This window comes from Pygocentrus nattereri, chromosome 3, assembly GCF_015220715.1.
Source record: "Pygocentrus nattereri isolate fPygNat1 chromosome 3, fPygNat1.pri, whole genome shotgun sequence".
Taxonomy (NCBI): Eukaryota; Metazoa; Chordata; class Actinopteri; order Characiformes; family Serrasalmidae; genus Pygocentrus; species Pygocentrus nattereri.
In genome coordinates this window covers 40,461,591-40,486,860 of record NC_051213.1, presented here as the reverse complement: position 1 = coordinate 40,486,860, position 25,270 = coordinate 40,461,591, and the positions used below count along the sequence as shown (strand labels likewise).

The 25,270-nt window shown below is 38.3% G+C and overlaps 1 protein-coding gene and 1 non-coding gene across 2 annotated transcripts; one reads left to right on the top strand and one right to left on the bottom strand.

The window, feature by feature from the left end:
* Positions 1 to 206: 206 nt before the first annotated feature.
* Positions 207 to 22,041, top strand: pdcd6 (programmed cell death 6). The gene is made up of 6 exons (XM_017715957.2): positions 207 to 407; positions 5,778 to 5,839; positions 16,019 to 16,063; positions 18,635 to 18,793; positions 19,282 to 19,391; positions 21,399 to 22,041. Exons 1-6 carry the CDS (start codon positions 328 to 330, stop codon positions 21,495 to 21,497), a joined length of 555 nt encoding a protein of 184 aa, XP_017571446.1. The 5' UTR covers positions 207 to 327; the 3' UTR covers positions 21,498 to 22,041.
* LOC119263152 lies at positions 4,484 to 4,609 on the bottom strand. Its single transcript, XR_005130158.1, has one exon. It is a non-coding gene; the product is annotated as a U6atac minor spliceosomal RNA (small nuclear RNA).
* Positions 22,042 to 25,270: the final 3,229 nt, after the last annotated feature.

Sequence of the window (25,270 nt, the reverse complement as noted above, 5' to 3'; positions counted from 1 at the left end):
TCTAACGTTTGTAAAAGACAGCTTGTAAGGAAAAATGTGTAATTGTAGACCGTTCATATTTTCCAGCGGTCAGTCAGTCAGCACTGTGGCTCCGCCCCATTAGCACAAATCTTACAAGCTGTCAGGAGGATGGCCTATCAGAACGCCAGGAAGTGCCGGGGGAGTTCTAACGGCGGCGCTGGCGTGACGTCACTGATTTTTTTATTCGAAGTGGCGAGTTTCGTTTGACGCCACGCCTCTGCGTGAAGAATGTCAGAGTCAGATTGAAGCAAGTTGGAGGACTACGCCTTGTACATTTGGCATAATTTAGCACGAATACAAGTAGAAATGGCTTATCATAACCAGTACCGACCTCCGCACTATAACAGCCCACCGGACCAAGCGTTTCTGTGGAATATATTTCAGAGGTAAGTGAAAACAGCAGCGCTACGCACTATTCCGCATTCGAAACACTAAACCCACCACAGTCTCAACTAACGTTACTGCGGGTCCTAGCATGGTGAGCACAGGGCAAAGCAGAGCTTTGCCAAGTTGTTACGAACGAATAAGATTTCAGACGGGCGGTGTAAAAGCGCATAGATATCTACCACAAAACTTTGACATTATCTTGAGTTCTCAGAGATTGCGATTTACACCGCAGTTCGACTGGAGAAATCGGTTTGCGTGAGTTAACTCAGCGCCGTTCTCTTTTTAACGGCGTTTCCTGTTTTGCCCTATCGCCTACACATCTTAGCCTTAGCTGCATGGACTGAATGCTCACAGGACGAATAGTTTTAGCAGGGTGTGCAGGGTTATAAAATTGCTGTATTCACGCAACACTTTATTTTCATTTTTTGTCTAGCGCTCATGATTCTTAGTTTCTGATATAGGTAAGTGTGACTGGTCATTAACTATCCAGCTAAGTTGCCTCTTGTGGTAGTAATGAATTATGTAATACTGCAGAGGGTTGACTACTGCTTTCTCACATTAAAACTGCCGTGGGCTCTGAAGCAAGCAGGCAAGCAAGCTAGCACGCACATTTGTACCTGAAATAAGCAAACGCAAAGCTAAAGCAGTCAACGTAGCCACAAACATTGAGACTGTTGGCTTCGGGAATTCCGTGGAGTGATGACATAGCAAGCAAGTGGGGATTTTTTTTGTCCTTGATCATGTGAACTAAGCAGGATAAAGGTCCTACTCAGTGAGTCACACTCAGGTCTTTTCTTGACGCCGTGACACGAATGAGTCTTGAGAGTGGCCCCTATGGCTTCTACCCGTGAGAAGATTTCCACAACAAACTGGAATAAGAATGTTGATGCCTATGACAACAAAAAGACGGGCACTGTTTCAATTTGTGTGCGTTAGCGCTCCCAGTTTATATACAGTTCTAAAAGACCTCTGAATTAGATTTCTTGTCGGGTTCATTCTGTTATATATGAACTTTTTAGACTATACTGTTTGTGACCTATTCACTCTCCAGCTGCTGTTGACTCAGTATGAGCTAATGGAGACATTTTGGCAAGTACCAGCCTGATTGCAGCAGTGGAAAACAGAAGTCATATGAGGAAAGTTTGAAGTAGAACATAGTCTGTGTTCACCTGGATTCTAGGAAGCAGGAACGGGAGCTTATGCAGAACAGATGGTGTTACCTGGGGGACAAGAAAGGCGAATGAACACCCAACCCAACAAAAAAACAAAAAATCCTAAAAAAAAAAAAAAAACAGCAAAAAAATCTCCGTCAAATTTTGATTGGTCACTAGGTAGATGCTGTAAGAGATGGTAGAAAAACCTCATTTAATTTTCAGTTATCCTGTTGAGTGATCCAACTGTCCTTGAAAATCCAGTTTCCTTGGATTGGCATGGGTGAATGGGAGTCATGTGTTTAAAAAATTGTGGTTATTGGGACAGGGAACACCCTTCTATGGCAAACAAACCAACAAGGTGTTCCATTCATTCCTCCTGGGTGAATTGAAGTTTTTGGTGTAGTGGCTAGCTAAGAGGCCTCACACTAGCCACGTGTTTGTTTTTTTTTTCCCCCTGCTCTCGAAATACTGGATTTATTGTCTGTATGCGCGGCCAGGCTTGTTGTCAGGCTGCTAGGGAATGTCTGACTCACTGAAGGATTTCTCGCTACGCACTTAGTTCATAACTGTGGCACCTACAAATCTGCTAAGTTCTCTTGGTCATAGAATAAACAAAACGTACTCTTTTCAGCATTTTAGTCAAGTAAATGTGCAGTTTCTCGCAGAGCACCACAGCTATGTTCAGGTTTAGAATGTTGGCTTATCTTGGGTTCAGACTTTGGATATGTTCCTTTTACACTGTGTTTGGTGTTGTTTCCTTGGAAACATTCTAGCTGAAGGGATTGAAGGTGGAGCCTGTAATAAAACAAGGCCTGCTGAGCACCAAAAAGATGACTGCTCTCTTTTTGTCATAAGCAATTCCTGAGCAAGTCTGGGCCGAAAACACCACATATTAAATCAACCATGTGAAGAACTGTTGAGCTGAAGGCAGATAATAAAGAATTTAATCTATGTATTGCATAATCTTTTTTTTCTCAGGTGGTGGAAGTAATATTAGAAGAATGTGTGCAACAGTTTATTATGGCATGGCCAGATAATGGCTAGTAATTCCATGTGGCACTAAGGTTGTCACAATACCAGAATTCTATTATTTTTTTTAATCAATATAAAGTGTAGTATAATAATGCCTGATAGCAAAACAATGCTGGGACCAAACGATACTTATTATTGTCTTAACACCTAATGTTCTAATGATTATTGTTAACAAATCTCTGGTTTTCCAGTTAGGTCACAGGTTTTATCAAAACAAAACTCATCAAAAGTTAAATAAATAACTAACGAGCCAGTTTAAACATGGCTTCTTTCAACATGTGAACAGTAATATAAGGTCATGCAACATTCATCACACTGTATTTAAAACAAATGTGAATGGGCTAGGCTTAATGTTGATTGTTTCTAGGAGCAGAAGCTCACATGTTAATGAATAAAATTCATATGTATGCATTAGATGCTAATTTAGGGACATCTCTGCCCATCCAAGCCAAATCTGATTGTTAAAATCTGTGTAGTCAGAATACAAGTGTCAACTAAAGAATCAAAAGTATTCAAGGCTAAAGTATTGAAAACCACAATGCAATTAAAAAAAAAAACACGAAAATTTTGGTCATTGCACTGACCATCAACTTCTGGTTGTGCCATGCTATATGATAGTGGAGGCTAGGAGTAGTTAAGCCAGTAAACGATTAACTGTCTTAAAAGGCCTTGCTTGGTTAATAAAACACTAAGCTCTGTTTTCCCAGAACATAATTAATTCTAAACCTAGACTAAAACGGACCCAGCATATTTAAGGACATGTTCCAGATTCTAAAGGGGGTTCTCAGAGTCCTAAATAGGTTATTATGATGTTTTTGGAATGACGCCTACATCAAATGTAACAGGTAGAAGTCAAGTGATTCTCGTTAGTGTGATCAGGCAGAGCAGTCCGTTTTTTTTTTTTACTTTATTTGAATAATAATAAAATTAAAAAATAATTATCACAAGAGAATTTCTTTAAAAAAAAGTCACAGAGCTAGTCAGAAGAGCAATGTATGGTTTCTTACTTCATCTCACTGCCCTATTGAATAGATTTGATTAACCAAACCAGGTATTGCACGATGACTGCAAGTAATACTGAGCTTGCATGTGGTGAAGTTTGTAAATAGTAAACACATTGACATAAACAATCATCACTTATTGTATAAAAAGTATTTGTATTATAGTAATATTAGTATATAATATTTTAACGAAAAAAATGCTTACTGGCCAGATAAATAGCATTTTAATGGTTGTTTTCAGACTTCATATATTACTCAAATCTAATTTTTGGTACTGATCACAAATATTAGTATAATTAAGATTAAAAAACCCTCTTTAAGGCAATTTGGGTTCGAACTCTTATGGATAAGCAGTATCTGACTGTGTCCAACCTAAGTGCTGTGTTCTTGCCTGCTTCATTGATTTGCTTTGGTATACATACAGCTTATTTAGATAGAACAACTAATCTTCCAGTATCTGACTGACCTATAGGAATGCAGTGTAGTGTTTTGCTGTCAGATTAGTAAATCATCTTACATTTTCATTTTAGATTACAATGCTTGCTTTCATTTATTGCTATCTGCATTTATTTCTCCTGCCTCTAGATGGCTGATTTAGTTTTAGTTTTAGTGATTAGTGATATTTTTTGATCCCACAACCGGGGAAATTCCACCTCCACATTTAACCCATCCGTGAAGTGAAACACCACATACACGCTAGTGAACACACACACACTAGGGGGCAGTGAGCACACACTTGCCCGGAGCGGTGGGCAGCCCTATCCACGGCGCCCAGGGAGCAGTTGGGGGTTAGGTGTCTTGCTCAAGGACACCTCAGTTTTGGACTATCGAACCGGCAACCTTGCGGTCACAGGGCCAGATCCCTAACCTCCAGCCCACGACTGCCCCAAAACGTGGTTAGAGATGCCACAAAGTAGGTGGCAGTGCCATAACAATATATGTGTTGTAAGGCCACTGGGACCTCTTCCATCCTTGTCAAGGGGAGTGCTAACCTTCTCTCCTTTCATACAACACAAGGAGATTTGTGGCATCTTCAGCACAGGCTTGCTCAGAAAGTTTTTTTTTTTACCTCTTTTTGTTTTTGCTAGATGTGACTTTGGGGAGGGGGGGGGTTTACATAGTTCATCACACTGAATCTCATTTGGGTTATTTGCTCAAAATTGATGCTTTTTTCATTTGAAAACAGTGTATTTTGTTATTGATATATGGTTGAACAATATAAATTTAATTAGAATTTATTTGGTATTTTCAATAATATTATTTTCATTGTGTGACAGAAAGGTTCAAGGGTTGAAGGTTCAAAGGGATGAAAACTACATGAAGGCAGCATCATTAACGTCTTCTGAGATATTGGGAACTTCTGGTCTAAGCTGGGTTTCTCTGTGACAAAAATGAATGGAATTCTAGAAAATGCCCTGTGCCAGCAATCCAGCAAGTTTGGTCAAGGGTGGTAGTTAGTTGCTTTGGCAGTAATAGGCTACAGTTTGAATACCTTGTGTTGGTATATAACAGTGCTTGTTATAAGAAACTTCTTATCAACTTTCTAATTCAGAGGATCCAGTGATCCTGGCACTTATTCATTGAAATTGCGCATATTTGATGACAGCTTTATTAATGTATAAACAATGTTGTGTGTCTTTTATTAAACTTTCATATGATGTGGAACAAGCAGAGATTTGAGCACAAATGATGAATCAGCTTTGGTGCGTGAAATTAAGCTGCAACCTAACAGTTTCCATATAATTTGCACAAAGCACACCCAAATCGATGTTAATGTTACAGCAGAGAGTCAATAAAACAGCATCATTGGCTTGTGAGCCAGTGGCTATGCTTGTAGAATGCATTGCTCCCCCTACTCCTCTAACTGTTATGATGACTGGAACGAATAAAATGTGAAATAAACAAAGCATCTTTGTTTTTTTCTAAGGTGGTAAAATGTTGTGTTTGTATACTGTGATTATTTTTTTAGAATAACACATTTGAGCAATGTATTATTGCATGAGGTGTTTTTATATTTCTTTTTCTTTTATTCATTCATTCATTCATTTATCTATTTATTTATTTAGGTCGGTGTCAATAGGATAAAAGTATGATGTAATGTCTTGGAAAGACTGGAAGGATATTTTATGAAGTGTCGAGTTATGCTGGCTAATAAATCATGAAATGTTTGTATCTTTCTTAGAGTGGACAAAGACAGGAGTGGAGCAATATCAGACACAGAGCTTCAGCAAGCTTTATCAAATGGTATGTGTTTTTACTCTCTTCTTCTGTTACGTTTCCCACAGTTTCAGTTTCTCACAGTTGCTTAAAAACGTAAGGATGGTACATTACGCAAAAATTGCAACCTCTACAACACACTAGACACCATTTTCTTTCTTTCATTGTGAGTGAGGGCATGGTCATTTCCATATGGAAATGTGGTCATTTGGCACTACTGCTCTACCATGGGCATGTGTGCTTTGTGTTTTATTGAAGTCATGCAGTTGTGACAAAATGAGCCTACTGATATATAAAAGCACAGTGGCAGAGTGGTCTTGTGTAATTTAGTGAAACATAGCCAAAGGCCCTAGAATGCAGGATGTTGGAACAGGATGAAGTTGAAATTAGATTATTCCTGTCCCAAAAAGGCACACTATTACATTTACTCAAGTATGTCTGAAAGTTTTGCGCTGTTTGTTCAACTTCTTAGTTGTTATAATGACAAGCGCCTCTCCATTCTTGCTTGTAGCTGAGACAGTGATATCATTGAGATAGATGCAGTATTAACTTTTTTTGGAACATTATCAGTTCAGACTGCTCTACCCAGAGCTTTAGCAGGATCCTGTCTTTGACTGAAAGATCTTGTGACTCTGATCCTGGTCTACAGTCTCTTTTCACTACAATAGTGGAATACCCTATCATATAATGTGGTATTGTGATACAGTGCTATGCATTGTATTGAACGCTGTGTATGCAGTTGTGCGCATAGTGCCTATATTGTGTATTGGATAACCCTTTTTTAATCATCTATTACCCCTTGGCTTGAGGCAAAAGATAAGTTACATTAAATTAATACAACCATTAAACTAACGTTACACACTACACTACGTACTACTGCACCTGTAAATGTGCATGATGAAAAACAATGAATTTAAAATCAAATAAAAGTTAAAGTAAAAAAAAAATTAAAATAAATATTTCCAAAGGATCCAGGCGTGTGAAATCATGTGCTGGCATCATCCCTTCATGCCTTGTAACTATAACCGATTGTTTATAGCATTGTGGAGGCCATGGTTGGAGACAAGCAAGAGCAACTTTTTCAAAAAGCTGCTGAAAGTGAATATCATGGAGAAACTTGTGTGAGTACGCACCACAGCACAGATGCCGCAAATATTAATTCACAGCTCCCAACTTTAACTGAGGAGCCTCTCAGTGAAGCACTTCTCTCCTTTAACCTGCTTCAGCATGGCTAATAATATGGTCACACCACATAGAGGCTTGCCTAAACTGGGAAATATAAACATGGTTTTGTTAGATATAAAGATTAAATCTTTTAAGCTAACATTGATTTGGTCATTTTTGCTTTAGTTCTATTGTATAATTCATCCTGTGGGTTTATTAAATTGTGTATTTACAGCATATGAAGCAGTTCACTAAATCATTAAAAACATAGCTAAAGCTTACTGTGCTGTGTTAGCCTACAGGCTGCTGTTATTGTAGCCTGATGTTGTTAATAAGCTGGGTTATATTGCCATACCTTGTTTTAACAATATTCATATAAGGGCCATGTCAGAATCATATAAGTCCACGTTTTTGTTTTGTTTTTGTTTTTTTTTTCTTTTTGCGAGGGGAAAAAAAATCCATGCAATGATGACAATGACACTGTTTTATTTGTTTAGTGGGGAAAGAAAGTGCTACTTCACACCACTATAGAATGTTCTGAAGACAGACAGCACATTAGGGCTGATATAGGACATGGACTATGCATAAATAAGGAAACTGTAATTTAGTCAGAACTAGTCAGATGCAAGCGGTTAAAAATACCAAAAGAGACTTTTAGTTTGAATGTGGTTCAGTTGTGGTTGAAAAAAGGTGAAGGTCAGATCCAAAACAAGGCAAATACAACAGACAAACAGAAAAAAAAAATCAGATCAAGGCAAACACAGGGAGAAGGCAAAAGGCAAAGTTGAAAAACAGACAATACAGGATAGTAACCAAAAACACAGGAATGAACACGCAGTAGTTCTGTAGAAAGAAGCAATACTTTATTGATCCCACAAACAGGGAAATTCCACCTCCACATTTAACCCATCCAAGTGAAACCCCAAACACACACTAGGAGGCAGTGCGCACACTTGCCCGGAGCGGTGGGCAGCCCTACCCACAGCGCCCCGGGACCAATTGGGGGTTAGGTGTCTTGGTCAAGGACACCTCAGTCATGTGCTGTCAGAGCTGGGGATTGAACCGGCAACCTTCCGGTTACTAGGCCAGTTCCCTAACCTCCAGCCCACAATTGTCACAAAATAGCCCACACAGAACTAATCTAAAGCCTGGGCTTATAAGCTAACTAAACAAGTCACATGATGAAAGAAACAAGTGAGGCAACTTGGTAATCAGGTGAGGCAGATCTCTGATAAGCGGAATGCTGTGATGTCATAGTCAAGTGTTCTCGCAGAGGGTTTTGGGAGTTGGAGTTCACCAGAGTGTCAGGGCTACAGAGATCTGTGACAAACACAAACTGAGGCATTTCACCAACTTTTTAAAAATGTGTTGCTGGCATCAAATTCAAAATGGGTATATATTTTTTGAAAAATAATACATTTCTCACTTTCTACATTTGATATGCTGTTTTTATACTATTTTCAAGTAAAGAGTTTAAAAGATTTACATATTATAGCATTATTCTGTTTTTAATTTGTCTCACCAAGTGATGAAAAAGTTATTTTTAAATTATAAAGAACCATAGCTGACTACTTATAAAAGTTCTAAGACATTAGAAGGAATGTTTAGAGATTGCTCTGTAATTTCTAAAAAAACTCCTTAAATTAGAAACTTTCAGGAAGTGGCAGGGTGGTGGAGCTACTTTACATACTTTATGGCTAAAAAAAAAGTACTTAAATACATGGGTAATGATTTGAGCAGCTGTACGCACAGCAATTCTGAATACAAATTGCACTAAAGTATCTACAGTTTACAGTTTATTAATATTAAGCAGGCTTTTAAGACATTTACAGTTTTAAACAGCTCAAGACCAAAAAGATGCAAGTCAAGAAGGAGGTAGAGAAGAAGGTTCAGTGACCAGATTTATCCCTGATAAGCAACATTCTAGTCTTGTTGGCCACTTCTGTCTCCCTGTGCAATCCACTGTTGCAAGTTTCAGGCTGAAAGGCTTCCCTCAACCTGTATCAGGCCAGTTTATGCTGAAAATGCCCAAGATGTTTAATATCAACTCAAGGACTTTCTAAACCTATGCTTTCCGTTTTAAGGTACAGTACCCTTATTATATTATGAACAAAAATAATGGGTAGTAATGACCCCTCTACAATGTTTACTGAGCGGAAACCATTTCTCCATTTGCAATATCTAAGAGCTGGAAAGGCCATCAAAGACTTGATCTGGATGAACATGTTTGAATCATAATCTTTGTGGAATTTCCTGTGATTTTGCTCAAAAACTGGAGAAACGTTTTTGATGCCGTGATATCCTGACAAGCATGCAAGATCGTTTTAAAGCAGAAATGAACATATCCACCTCATTTAACTGTGATCAATTCTTGTCTGAATGACTACACCTTATTTTGTGCCAGACTTTAGAAAATGTTTCCAGTCTGTGTTCCACAAATGTAAAGCAAATTCCAGTTGCTAGCTTTTGTGGTACAAGGGGAGTAGCCACTGTCTTCTGGGAAAACTTCCAAGAAATTTGTTGACTTGGACTATTCTTCCACTCACTTTTTTTTTGGTAGAACTAGGTTTATTATACTTCTTCCCTAGCAGTGATGACTGGTATGGTCCCATATCATAGATCTGTCCTCAGAACTTCTTCATGCAGATAGATAGGTATATGAGTTTGACCTGCATGTCTTGTATGTATGTGTATACATGGTTAGGTACTTGCATCAAATTTTGTTAATACAAATTTTTCAAAGGCTCCAAAGTACCAATAATTGCTATCAGTTTTTATCTTGCTTCACATAGCTTTCATGACTTTTTGCACAGTTTTGGAAAAGGTACCTATGATTCCAGAAGTGCTGTATTTGAATTTGAACTACATGCTTGTTGTTAGGCCTGTCACGATAACAAAATTTTCAGAATTATATATTGTCCCAGAAATTATTGCGATAAACGATAATATTGTAATTTTAAAGTGCCATTATAGAATTTTTTCTTGCTTCTGGGCTCCCCAAAGGAGCTTTAAGACAATGTGCCACAATAATAATATAGTAGCATAATAATACAATTACATTTTAACGTGAAATGAACTTTTTTATTATTAAGAACAGACATTTGGCTTCCAATATGAAAATATTTTAATATCCCAAATAAATAAAACAAATAAAATACAACCACACTTGGGCTTTGTGGATTCTGAGAAAATTGCACAAAATATTAAACAGACCTTTATAACAAAATAAACTCTTTAACAGAAAGTGCAAAAGAATGGCATTGCAACATTAAGTAACAACATAAATATTAAAGTAACATAATTCAACTTTTTTAAACTCTGAACATAACACAAAGGTACTTGGAGTCTCTCTTATCTGATCATATATGTATATGCTATAAATCACAGTGATACGAATCACAAATTCACAAAAAGTTTATAAATGTTTGCTTTTCGACCGTATTTAACGGCAGCATCTCTTTGGCTATATAGCGAGTTACACTATCTGTGAGTGTGCGCCAGTTGCGAGAGAGCAGCACTGCGTGACTTTCTGAAATCTAACGTAGTTGCGGTTTATTCTCATGTAAACAAATTTGCGCGGAAACCCAATGGCCAATTATCGACATCGGCAAAAATGATCGCGGTTTAAAAAATTATCGTACGATAAGTCGATAATGTAATTATCGCGACAGGCCTACTTGTTGTTTTTTTTTTTGTTTTTTTTGTCTTGATATTCTGATTTGATGTGGAACATAATGTAAACTGTAATAAGTGACCCCACCAAGATGAAGTTGAATGTACTATGCAGATACATTATGAATACCATGGCCTTTCTCTGAAACAGTTGATTAACCAACTTGCTAATTTTTCTGTCCCACATGTAACCATACTTTGCAAAGGCAACCCAGTAATGGGCTCATGTCCTATTTCAGTCTATTTCCTCTCTCTTTCTCTGCTTCTTTTTCTCTATCTCTGTGTCTACCTCTATCTCTCTGTTTAAGGCTGGTGTCAGTTTGGCCTACGATGAGCACCTGATTGTATTTTGTTAGCTTTCGTTAAAAGCACTTTTTATTTTTTTTGCTAGCTTTAAATAAAAACACTGCCCTCCACAGTGTCCTGTTCTCTGCCCCACCTTGTTTATGCACTCTTGATTTCTCTGTTGCTGGACTAAGAGTTTGTCAGTGTCCCTTTACTTGGATTTATGTTCAGAGTCATTTTTAAGCAGTGCCCAGTATAGCAGTAGTGAAAAGTTGAGAGAAAAGTTCCAGTGATGATTTACAATCTTAGCCTTTTAGAAGCCAGCTCATTTTCCCCTCTGACTATTGCCATACTGCTTTTATGCTTCCACCCGTTATCATGGGTGAGCCATGAATTTCACTCAATAACATGGAAGGATAAAAATATAAGCTTAAATAAGCACCTTTAGCCAGACTTGGCAGAAGGCTAGCACCTCTAGGTTTCAGAGAGATGCAGTAGACTTAAACATTTCACTCAGAAGTCGGGCTACAATACAGGACAGCTAAGTAGCTATACCCTCTAGTTAGAAGGTTTGAAGTGTCTTGAGATTTTGTTTGCAGGTGTTTATGTATAGTCTGTTAAGATTATGTATTAGGTGTTTATGTCTGTTTTTCAGTTAAGTAACTGCATAAACAGCATAGTAACTAGTAGCTGGTCGAATGTCAGCACACTATGCATTTATACATTGATTTTTACCCTACTGTTTGATTGTATGTATGGTTATTGGATTAGAATAGGGCCTTATGGTGGCTGGTGTGCTGATTAGTTGGTCTCTCACTCGCTCAGTATGCTGCTTTGCCTTGTGAGTGCATTCAGTTCCTCCATGCCCCCCTTCATCAGTAAGTAAAGCAGTGAGAAGGTCCAGTGTGTACTGTATAGTAGCGTCTTTGTGCCTGAGGCCAGGCTGCGTGTAGGCTGCACTAATTCCTCCTCCCTGATAGCATACTAACAGACAGGCACACACTCATATACACAGTATCCATATCCTGGTGTGGCTGTCTGACTTGGAGCCCATATGATTCACATTGCCAGTGTCCCACAAGGAAGGTAATTACTATGATGTTAGAGGTTAGAGAAAATGTACAACCTCAATTCCAATGAAGTTGGGACGTTGTGTAAAACATAAATAAAAACAGAATACAATGATTTGCAAATCCTTTTCAACCTATATGCAATTAAATACATTACAAAGACAAGATATTTAATGTTCAAACGGATAAACTTTATTGTTTTTTGCAAATATTTGCTTATTTTGAATTTGATGCTTGCAACATGTTCCAAAGAAGTTGGGACAGGGGCATGTTTACCACTGTGTTACATTACCTTTCCTTTTAACAACATTCAATAAGCGTTTGGGAGCTGAGGACATTGTGGCTTGGCATTGTCTTGCTGAAATAAGCAGGGACGTCCCTGAAAACGACGTTGCTTGGATTGCAGCATATGTTGCTCCAAAACCTGTATGTACCTTTCAGCATTAATGGTGCCTTCACAGATGTGCAAGTTATCCATGCCATGGGCACTAAACACCCCCATACCATCAGAGATGCTGGCTTTTGAACTTTGCGCTGAAAACAATCTGGACAGTCCTTTTCCTCTTTGGCTCGGAGGACACAACATCCATGATTTCCAAAAACAATTTGAAATGTGGACTCGTCAGACCACAGGACACTTTTCCACTTTGCATCTGTCCATCTCAGATGAGCTCGGGCCCAGAGAAGCCGGCGGCGTTTCTGGGTGTTGTTGATGGCTTTCACTTTGCATGGCAGAGTTTTAACTTGCACTTGTAGATGGAGCAATGAACTGTGTTCACTGACAATGGATTTCTGAAGTGTTCCTGAGCCCATGTGGTAATATCCGTTACAGAATAATGTCGGTTTTTAATGCAGTGCCTCCTGAGGGATCAAAGGTCACGGGCATTCAATGTTGGTTTTCTGCCTTGCCGCTTAATTGATTTCTCCAGATGCTCTGAATCTTTTGATGATATTCTGGACTGTAGATGAAACTCCTTGCAATTGCACATTGAGGAACATTGTTCTTAAACTGTTGGACTATTTGCTCACGCAGTTGTTCACAAAGTGAACAAGAAACTGAGCCTTTCAGGGATGCTCCCTTTATACCCAATCATGACACTCACCTGTTTCCAATTAACCTGGTCACCTGTGGAATGTTCCAAACAAGTGTTTTTTGAGCATTCTTCAACTTTCCCAGTCTTTTGTTGCTCCTGTCCCAACTTCTATGGAATGTGTTACAGGCATCAAATTCAAAATGATTAAATAAATGCAAAAAACAATACAGTTTATCCATTTGAACATTAAATATCTTGTCTTTGTAGTGTATTCAATTGAACATAGGTTGAAAAGGATTTGCAAATCATCGTATTCTGTTTTTATTTGTTTTACACAGCGTCCCAACTTCATTGGAATTGGGGTTGTATGTTTTCCAGTGAAATGGGGGAAAAAATCGAATCTTTTTTTTTTTTCTTCCTCCCTTTCTTTCCAGTCACTCATTATTTTCAGTCTTTATTTTTTTAGCTTCGTGGTTGTAGTGCACTGATTATGAATTTGTATGGCTAATTCCAATTCGGCCAGTAGACTTTTTGCGGTCAGTCCTAGCATGCCCTACTAACATTTATATGACTATTATAGTCAGTAGGAATGTATTGTATCGAAGAGGTCACAGCATATTTTGAGTTTTGATTTTTTTTAAATTTTTTTAGATAAAACAGCAACAGACTATAATGAAAACAAATGAAATCATTTGTTCTCCATATCACCAAACTGCCATTTAAATGCTTAAATGGAAAATAATACTCAAGAAAATTAAATTCAATTAAACATAAAGGAAAAGTAAAGCAACATCCATATCGATCATGCCAGGAGCCAATGGGAACAATGTTGAGACTGCACTGACCAAATAAGCACTTATTACTCTCTTATTATTCAGTTTTAGTATGTTTAATGCTTTATTGTTTATATTTATACATTGTTTTGTGCAGTTGGCCTTTTACATAATGGGAAATCTTAGTGCTACATCAAAAGTATAAGGGTAGCTGGATATTTTTGGCAAGTTCCAGCAACAGCATTCAATATAGCACTTATAGTAGTGTGAAAAAGCCTAAAACACCCATTCTTTTCTTATTCGAAAAGTTAGTTTGAAGAACAAAGTTTGGTTCCAGATGTCTCCTGCACACTCAAAGTCATATAGATTTGGTGAAACTGAGGAAATGGTTTCAAAATGTTTAAACATACTGGCATACATAAAATCACTACTTAATGTAATGTCTTTATATTTCTTGAGATATTTTTGAGATTTTTTTCAGCTTCTAATTTTCTCTAGTATCTAAAACTTTTGCAATGTCCTGTATGTATTTAACTGACTCACGTTATGAACATCATAAAATCACAGCTCAAGTAGGCTAGTATAAAACTAACTAATCGACCAACCGACAATCATGTTACAAATCTACATCTTCTGGTTTCTGCATCCTTCTATTTCCTTGTTACTTGCTCTTCCCTTTTTGTATGCACTCTCTGCTTTCTTCCACAGACTCTCTCATGTTCTCTCTCACTCTTGCCTCTTTCCTCTTTTCAGTTCTGTTGTCCCTATGTCTCAGCTCTTTTTGGTTGTTTCTGACATCTGTCCCACCACCCCCTGCAGCAGAACCAAACCGGGCAAACAAACTGTTCATGACTCTAAAGTTTCTAGCTGCAGGAGGAATTGCTTAGAAAGTAGTTTATCACTCCACAGACACTAGAGTGTGGGAGCTGAAGCTATGACTCAGCAGAGCGCATGAGTGGATTTATTTTGCACCTTGGCCATGTTGGTTATGCTACCTGCAGCTATAAGCTAACTTCAACGATGGATGCAGCCTGTTTTTCATTAAGCTTTTTATTCTTCCCTTGTAAGAAGGAAGGCTCCCTGTACAGTCAGCAAGAGGGCCTTGGTTTGTGTGTGTGTGTGTTCCTACACATCTGTAGTAGATTGAAACTTGGCCTTGTTGATTTGTATTTCTTGTCTTTTCATAGCAAAATTGAATTATCTTTAGCAAGACAGCAGATGAATAACTACACATGCAGTGTAGAAAGTATAGTTTCAAAGTAATTCTGCCACTGCTCTATTTGATTTTGGAAGAATTACACATTAAATAAACACTAATACTAATGTACATGCTTACTAGAACAAATATGGATACTACAGTCAGCAAATGTAAGTTGAACTGTATAAAGCTGCAGTAAGAAACATGGCTAAAACTTCTAAGTTGATATATGTGTGTGGCACATATGCTCAGTCAAGGGGTTTAAACAGAGGTAGACAGACATGAATGGCTTTACTGGCCATTAGGGCCACTAAGCCAAAGAATCATGTGAGTAGAATAATAGAAATGTGTTTGTGTTGTTTACAATCAACAAGCATTGTTCACTACAGTTCAGCAGTCAGGTGTTAAATAAATATACATTAAAAACTAACATTAACAGCATTGCTGTTGTGTTGACTCTGATGGTTATTTCATTAGGTCTAGTTTATTTAATTAGGTGCTCTTTAGGTGCAGCAGTGATAGCCTCTTGGTGTAATGGCGTCTTATTGAACACCTTGTGACGCTGAAGTTAGCAAATTTTAGCTAAAGAAATTGCATGTTTGATGTCATCAACTCAGACCACCAAAGTCACCACAATGTCACCGTAGCTATCGTGGTCATTACAGCTAAGGAATTGAGACCAAACAGGTTTGTTACTTGTTAATCTCCAAGACAACTGGCCACTCGGTCCATTTTTAGTGCCTGAAATGCCAAAATGTTAAATGTTGTGGCCAGGAGCACTGGGCACTGTGTACTCTTGGGTGTAAATCTCTGACTTTTGAGGCAATTCAGTTTAATTGCTATTTTTAGGACACAGTTCAATACATCATCAAATTTTAAATTTCATCACAGTTCGGTTTGATTGAATTATTGTGGTCAGTGTAGTTGAATTGTCACCTTGAGATGGTTTTTTACATTCCTAGCTCAGTCTGTTTAACTCTAATGTTAACCTGTTTCCTCTTCCTCTACAGGCACATGGACACCATTCAATCCTGTGACTGTTAGATCAATTATATGTGAGTAAATTTGTCCCTGACATTTAACTTGGAAGAACCCAGCTTCATAGCAGTGGTTTAGCATTTTTCCTGTTCTAACTTGTTTGATTAATCTTACCAAGGACTTGATAGTTAATTGATCTATTTTGTGAGGTGTGCTTTAACATTAAACAGTGCACTGCTGTCACCATGGCTTGTTATGAAGTTATGAAGCTGACATACCTCCCTTAGACACTCCTAACCCTTGTAGAAAGCCTTCCCAGATGAGTTGAAGCTGTTATTGCTGCGAAGAGTGGGCAGACATCATATTAAACCCTGTGGATTAAGAATGTGATGTTGCTCAAATTCATATGCATCTGAAGGCAGACGAGCGAATACTTTTGGCAATGTAGTGTTCTGTAACATTATTTATCATTAGATAAAATGAGTGATGGCAAATATAACCAACAACCAACGAACAAGATCGTGTCCGTATTATCAGGCGTGGAGCATGAAAAAATAGATGCCAATATTCACTACTTAAAATTTACATCAGAAATAATATTTGTTTATGACCCTTGTCAGTTCTTTATTATAATCTGATGATGTGAAGATGGATCTCCTGCACTGGATTTGGAGAACACTGACTTAATACGTAAATTCTCCTTCAGCTGACCCTGAAACAATCCAAGATAAGAGTCACTGCATCACAAGACTCTGGTTGTGTAAGGCTGCTAGCAGAAAACATTCTAAATTTTTGCAGCATTAATACTTCATACCTTGTGTGAAGCTATTCATTTTCAATATTTTTGATTTCATAGTGTGAGTATATAGTATAGTATAGTATATAGGCTAGTGAATGGAAAAAAAGTCAAGACAAAAGTGAAATAGAGCACTTGTATTCCATTTCTGACAAAGATTGTAAAAGATATTTTGCTTTACCTGGTGAGGGGGCTGTGAATACAGAAGACTATGTCAAAATGTGCAGCGTCTCATATTTTTGGCATCGGTTAGGATTTTATAAAGCCTTTAGTGTGGGCCAGGCATATAGTTTGAATAATCCTGTCAAATTACGTGTTTCGTTATTTGAGTGAAAATAAGTTACTCTACATGGAGCAAACTTAAATGTGACCTTTTCCTGCAAATGTTAGTGCACTATTTGTTGAGTTTATTATAGGTGAAGTTTTCTTTCTTCCAATATGATGCACACATTTTGCACAGGCCACATTTTATTTATACTTAGAAAATCAACAAAATGTAATTAAATGGGGCTTCCAAACGTTTGCCTATGACTGTAAGCTGCAAAACCTGCTTTGAGTTGATTGTTTGTATCATGTCTTGAAAAGTTTATTTTGTAAGTTTATTTATAAGTATATATTTACATATATCCATCCATTCAGACTTGAGTTTAGCCCTGCCTATTCATGTTGCAGTTACAAGGAGGGTTTCAGCCTGGACTCATTCTTAAATGAGACACAGTTCAGTGCAGAAACAGAGGTCATTTACATTACATTTACATTATTTTTTTTTGTAAAATAGTCATATAAAAATAAATTACATCTTGGTGCAGGAATTTACTCAAGAGGTCCAAAATCTGTTCCTCCAGTGACTGCAGACCACAGTTATGAAGGAGTCAAAAGGCTTTATTATTTTCACAAAGGCAAGAGTTAAACAATAACAGAAAGAAGAGATGAATCGGCGCATAAGGACAAAGATTTTATCTCTCAAAGGATATGCAGTGCATTTTAAAGGCCCACTGACGTAATACAAAAGGGGCGATATAAAAAATTTTGGTTGGGATAATAATTGACTAAAAACACGATTGGAAAAAATGAGTCACCGGCTCTTGGATGAAGTAAATATTTGAATTGAGCTGAAAGGCAATTGGCTGAACTGTCGAAAGCTAGCCACATAAGGAATTGAACTTTTTAGAAGGTTCAAATTTGCGTATATGTGGAAAATTTTACATGCTGATGAAAAGCATAATTAAATATAGCCAGACCCAGTCCCCAGACACCTTAAGAAAACTATAAGCTAAATTTGATCGAATAGGAAGTGTTAAATGTGTGGATCTTTGGCAAGACCCTTGAGTGACTTTGAGAATGCCCTCTACGAAGGTTATACTTCGAACAAATAGTTATAAACAATTACAGTCAGTCAATCAGGTCATACTTGACTATGATTATTACCAAAATATCATTCTGATTAACCTTAAATTAGAAATGATTAGGTGTTCATTCATGAAACAGTAATGGCACATGTATCTTACTCAAGTAATCATCCTCTTAAATATCACAGGATAAAATAATGATTATACAAAACATTTATAAATAATCTCAATCATATTCATAAAATCATCATTTTCTCATTACTCTTTTAATGGATGATCTATGGATAAACTTTGATTAATACCGATAGATTTGTTTTGAAAATCCTTAAAGGTAGATCAATCATTCGAATATCCTATCAGATAACACCTACATAAATGCAAGTGTACCTCAGGGGGAAAAAATAGAAATAAAAAAATGTAGCATAAGTAATAAATTGAGCCTGAGCATACAACACAATTCTCTATTCACTCTCTTTCTGTTTCTGTATCTCCTGCTCTCTTAGCTATGTTTGACAGAGAGAACAAAGGTGGGGTGAACTTCAATGAATTCGCCGGTGTATGGAAGTATATCACTGACTGGCAGAACATCTTCCGCACCTATGACCGCGACAACTCAGGGTTCATTGACAAGAATGAGCTAAAACAGGCTCTTACTGGCTTTGGTGAGTAAGCAAATGCTATCTTATTAGCTCAGTGGTGGCAGGTCAGAGATAATAAATGAATACACTGCTCTGGTATAGAAGGCTATTTGGCACACACTATTGCAGTGCCTTAGAGAATAACAGGCTCATTGACCCAATAAAGCACAGATAAATGTAAATCAACCAGTGTAGTTCAGGGAAGAAGTGATTATTGTAGTTAAGTCTATAATGATTAGACAGTATCCCTGATGATGGTCACCACAGGGTGGACAACCCCAATTAAGGCAGAATGATCTATGACGGTATAGTAACGGTCTGGTTTCAGATTTTGCTTCTGTTTACATGCATTGTAAAATTGTCTTTTTTTTTTTCCCCCAAACCAAATTGGTTTAATGACCACTGTTTTATTTATGTGGTACGGGTGCAGTGGACAGATAAATAAACAAACTCAAACTCAATTGCAAATTGTCAGATGCAACTAGCTAATAACATTCAAACTTTCTGCCCAGGATATCGTCTCTCAGATCAGTTCTATAACACGCTGATAGAGAAGTTTGACCGGCAGAGGAAAGGTCAGGTGGCCTTTGATGACTTCATACAATGCTGCATCGTACTACAGGTAGGAGCATACCTCATATTACACAGTATTTTTGTCATTGGTGTTTTTTACAAAATAAAAATTATGTAAGATGCAGCTAAAGTTTTGTTTGTTTGTTTGTTCTAGTTTTTTCAATAATGTCTGATTATGAATATCTATTGCTTACTTATTAGGTACACCTGTGATTGTTTTGTCTTGATTGCTTTGTGATTGTCCAAAAAAACATTCTTTCTATATCTTTGAAAACAGCAGCTGCAGCCTTTACATTGTGAACATTTCATGATGATTAGCCCAATAGCAATGCTCAAAAATTGCTTGGAACAAAATCTTAATTATCTTATGTTGAAAGTAAAGAACATTTTTACTTTTTTCCTGCAAGTTTAGCATTTTTGTTTTAGACACTTGCTTTCTTGTGACAGCAGTGATACACTATATTTCCAAAAGTATTTGCTCATCTTCCTTCACACACATATGAATTTGGGTGACATCCCATTCTTAATCCATAGGGTTTAATATGATGTTGGCCCACCCTTTGCAGCTATAACAGGTTCTGGCAAGGCTTTCCACAAGGGCTAGGAGTGTGTTTATGGGAATTTTTGACCATTCTTATAAAAGCACATTTGTGAGGTCAGACACTGATGCTGGACGAGAAGGCCTGATGTGCAGTCTCTGCTTTAATTCATCCCCAAAGGTGTTCTATCGGGTTAAGGTCAGGATTCTGTGCAGGCCAGTCGGGTTCTTCCACACCAAACTCACTCATCCATGTCTTGGACCTTGCTTTGTGCACTGGTGCGCACTCATGTTGGAACAGGAAGGGGCCGTCCCCAAACTATTCCCACAAAGTTGGGAGCATGAAAAAATGGTCCAAAATCTGTTGGCCTGCTGAAGCATTAAGAGTTCCTTTCATTGGAACTAAGGGGCTGAGCCCAACTCCTGAAAAACAACACCACACCATAATCCTCCCTCCACCAAACTTTACGCTTGGCACAGTGCAGTCAGACAAGTACCGTTCTCCTGGCAACCGCCACTCCCGGAGTCATCCGTCAGATTGCTAGAAGGAGAAGTGTGATTCGTCACTCCAGAGAACATGTCTTCACTGCTTTAGAGTCCAGCTTTACACGTTTTGCATTGCGCTTGGTGATGTAAAGCTTGGATGCAGCTGCTCGGCCATGGAAACCCATTCCGTGAAGCTCTCTACACACTGTTCTTGAGCTAATCTGAAGGCCACATGGAGTTTGGGGGTTTGTATTGATTGACTCTACAGAAAGTCGGTGACCTCTGCATGCTATGCGCCTCAGCCTCCGCCTCCACTGACCTTGCTGTCATTTTATGTGGCCTACCACTTTGTGGCTCGCTTGCTGTTATTCCTAATCGCTTTCAATTATAATACAACTGACAGCTGACAGTGGAGTATTTAGTAGCAAGGAAATTTCACAAGGAATATTTAGTAGCAAGGAAATTTCACAAGGAGTATTTAGTAGCAAGGAAATTTCACAACTGCACTTGTTGCACAAGTGGCATTGTATCACAGTACCACGCTGGAGCTTCTGAGAGCGACCCATTCTTTCACGAATGTTTGTAGAAGCACTCTACATGCCTATGTGCTTGGGTTTATACACCTGTGGCCATGGAAGTGATTGTAACACCTGAATTCAATGATTTGGATGGGTTAGTGAATACTTTTGGCAATATAGTGCATGTCCACCTATGGTAGGTTTACCTGGCTAAATGGCCAGTGAGTGAGTGCGGGTACAGGACCGAACAGTACCTAATAAACACTTTCTTTAATTAATGTACTGAATGATTAGAGTAGCTAAATAAAGTATTTCTTTGAGGAAACAGCTGTTGTAATATGTGCATGTGAAAGTTTATCACCAAAATTTTACGTTTGTGAATGTCCTTGAAATATTCCATTGATCACACACCTTTGCAGCTGCTTGTTCATGTGACCGTGTCACTCAACATAATGTCTCTGTTGAATGCATATTAGCTTTAAGCAAAAGAGCCTGGTTTGTTTTTTGTGTGCAGAGGTTAACGGACGTGTTCAGGCGATACGATACAGATCAGGATGGCTGGATCCAAGTCTCTTATGAGCAGTATCTCTCTATGGTCTTCAACATCGTATAGCACAGCAGTGAGAACCGCACAAACTAGTGCCAAACACAAAATCTCTTCCCCATATAGTCTTCCATCAGAGACACCACACACTCCCCTCTGAAGGAGATTTAGGGGACAGAGTATTAAGACTTCAACTTACAGATTTATGTCTTTGTCTGTCTGTCAGTCTGTGGTCATATTTCTTTATGATGTTAAGTGTAATCATTTAAAAAAGCAAAGAATATTCATCTCCTTTACATTAAGGAAAGTTTGCATTGTATATATCATTAAGGATCAGATGCATGCTTTCTAATGTACTTCCTTACTGTTCAAGCATGAACTAATTTTGTTCTCCGTTTTGCTGAAGCCATGTTTACAAAGTCAATAAGTACTTGCTTTGGATTCACTGACATGAACTAATGCCATATTTGTAAGGAACTGTTTTTAATCTGCATATGAACATGCAGAAAGTTTAGCTTTTTATTCAAGGTAGGAGGAACATGTGCTTGTGTTTTGCATGATGCTTTACAACTGCAAAATGGAAACTTTTATTAAAAAAAGATTTAAAATCTGATTTTTTTTTTTGTCTTTTCCTTGGGATACTTCTTTTGAAATTAGTTGAAGGTTCTAAATTTCTCTGCATAAGTGAACAATAGAGTAAGACCTCTAGATAAACACTTGTCTCAGCTTTGATGTACTTACTCTTACTTACTCGATGGACATATGAACAGCTGTCAAGTGTGGAAAATTAAGTGTTTGCTGGGTAAATATTTTGAGTTTACAACATACTGTAGTTTACATCTTCAACATTTTCTGTGTTTGCTCTATTACTCCCATGTTCCTTTAGTATGATCTACAGAGTCCTGTAGTTTGGTACCTTTAAAAAAATAAAACATACATGTATGCACGCAGACACAAATGCACTCACTGAGAAACCTTTTATGAGGTTTGCTTTATATCTATCCTCATTGTGCTTTTTCACAGCTTATCATATAGGAAGATAGGAGCATGTTAAAGTTCTACAATTACAGACTAGTCGGTCTGTTTCTCTGTGTACTTTTCACCTTTTTCTTTAGTGGGCAGAACCACCACAGAGCAGGTATTATGTGGGTTGTGAATCATTCTCTGTGCTGCGGTGATGCTGACATGGTGGTGGTGTATTAGTGTTTGGTGTGCTGGTATGAGTGGATCAGACACAATTTGAATTTACAGCCATTTGTCACTGTGTTTGCACACTGAAATTAGACCTCTGCATTTAACCCATCCGTGCATTGAAACACCCACATACATGCATGCTAGTGAACACACACACACGGGGCCAGAGAGCAAAGTTGCCTGGGCAGCGCTATCCATGGCGCCCAGGGAGCAATTGGGGGTTAGGTGCCTTGCTCAGGGGCACTTCAGTCATAGACTGTCAGCCAAGGGGATCGAACTGGCAACCTACCGGTCACAGGGCTGGTTCCCTAACAGGTAGGTAGGCAGGTAGGTAAGTAGGTAATTCCGATGAAGTTGGAACGTTGTGTAAAACAAATAAAAACAGAATACGATGATTTGCAAATCCTTGTCAACTTATATTCAATTGAATAGATTATAAAGACAAGATATTTATATTCAAACGGATAAACTTAGTTTTTTTTTTTCTTCAAATATTCACTCCTTTTGAATTTGATGCCTGCAACACATTCCAAAGAAGTTGGGACAGGGGCATGTTCACCTCTGAGTTACATCACCTTTCCTTTTAAAAACACTCAATAAGTACTTGGGAACTGAGGACACTAATTATTGAAGCTTTGTAGGTTTAATTCTTTCTCATTCTTGCTTGATGTACAACTTCAGTTGTTGAATAGTCAAATTTTATATGTATGTATATAAGTGTATATGTATGTACGGATGTGTATATATGTATGCATATGTATATAAGTATGCATGTGTATATGTAGGTATGTATGTGTATTTATGTATGTATATATATATATATATGTATATATATATATATATATATATATACACATACACACTGCTCAAAAAAATAAAGGGAACACTCAAATAACACATCCTAGATCTGAATGAATGAAATATTCTCACTGAATACTTTGTTCTGTACAAAGTTGAATGTGCTGACAACAAAATCACACAAATCAATGGAAATCAAATTTATTCACCAATAGGGCCTGGATTTGGAGTCGCACACAAATGGAAAAACACACTACAGGCTGATCCAACTTTGATGTTATGTGCTTAAAACAAGTCAAAATGAGGCTCAGTATTGTGTGTGGCCTCCACGTGCCTGTATGACCTCCCTACAACGTCTGATGAGGTGGCGGATGGTCTCCTGAGGGATCTCCTGAGGGAGACATGACGTCCCAGATGTGCTCAAATCAGATTCAGGTCTGGGGAACGGGCTGACGTCCACAGATGGAGGTTGTGCTCACAGCCCAACACCGTGCAGGACGCTTGGCATTTGCCAGAGAACACCAGGATTGGCAAATTCGCCACTGGCGCCCTGTGCTCTTCACAGATGAAAGCAGGTTCACACTGAGCACATGTGACAGACGTGACAGAGTCTGGAGACACCGTGGAGAGCGATCTGCTGCCTGCAACATCCTTCAGCATGACCGGTTTGGCAGTGGGTCAGTAATGGTGTGGGGTGGCATTTCTTTGGAGGGCCGCACAGCCCTCCATGTGCTCGCCAGAGGTAGCCTGACTGCCATTAGGTCCCGAGATGAGATCCTCAGACCCCTTGTGAGACCATATGCTGGTGCGGTTGGCCCTGGGTTCCTCCTAATGCAGGACAATGCTAGACCTCATGTGGCTGGGGTGTGTCAGCAGTTCCTGCAAGATGAAGGTATTGAAGCTATGGACTGGCCCGCCCGTTCCCCAGACCTGAATCCGATTGAGCACATCTGGGACATCATGTCTCGCTCCATCCACCAACGCCACGTTGCACCACAGACACATTTCAATTGAAGATTTTTGTGTGATTTTGTTGTCAGCACATTCAACTTTGTACAGAACAAAGTATCCAATGAGAATATTTCATTCATTCCAATCTAGGATGTGTTATTTGAGTGTTCCCTTTATTTTTTTGAGCAGTGTATGTGTGTACATATACATGTATATGTATGCATGTATATGTGTGTGTATATATGTATATATATTTATATATATATATAGTGTGTATATATATATATATATATATATATATATAGATGTGTGTGTGTGTGTGTGTGTGTGTGTATATATATATATATATATATATATATATATATATATATATATATATATATATATCATATATCAGATATATACATATATCAGATCCATATATATATGGATCAGGTGGTGGGGGAAGATGCCGGTCAGACCAGGCAAGCCCAAACGTATAGTGAGGGTTCGCTGGGAACGTCTGGCAGAAGAACCTTTCAGATTGATCTTTAACTCACACCTCCGTCAGAACTTTGACCAGATATTGGGGGAGATGAGGGACATTGGCTCAGAATGGGCCATGTTCCGCTCCTCCATTGTTGAAGCGGCTGACTGTAGCTGTGGCCGCAAGGTAGTTGGTGCCTGTCGGGGTGGTAATCCTCGAACTAGATGGTGGATATCCCAGGTGAGAGACGCCATCAAGCTGAAGAAGTAGTCCTACCGGGCATGGTTGGTCTGTGACACCAGAGGCAGCTGGCAGATATCGACAGGCCAAGCGAAATGCAGCTTCAGTCGTCACCAAGGCAAAAACCTGGGTGTGGGAAGAGTTTGGTGATACCTTGGAAAGGGACTTTAAGTCGGCTCCGAACAGATTCTGG

Coding starts and splice junctions, on each gene's coding strand:
- pdcd6 (XM_017715957.2), top strand. CDS start 328: ATGGCTTATCATAACCAGTACCGACCTCCGCACTATAACAGCCCACCG. Junction 408..5,777: donor CTGTGGAATATATTTCAGAG/GTAAGTGAAAAC, acceptor TATCTTTCTTAG/AGTGGACAAAGACAGGAGTG. Junction 5,840..16,018: donor TCAGCAAGCTTTATCAAATG/GTATGTGTTTTT, acceptor CTTCCTCTACAG/GCACATGGACACCATTCAAT.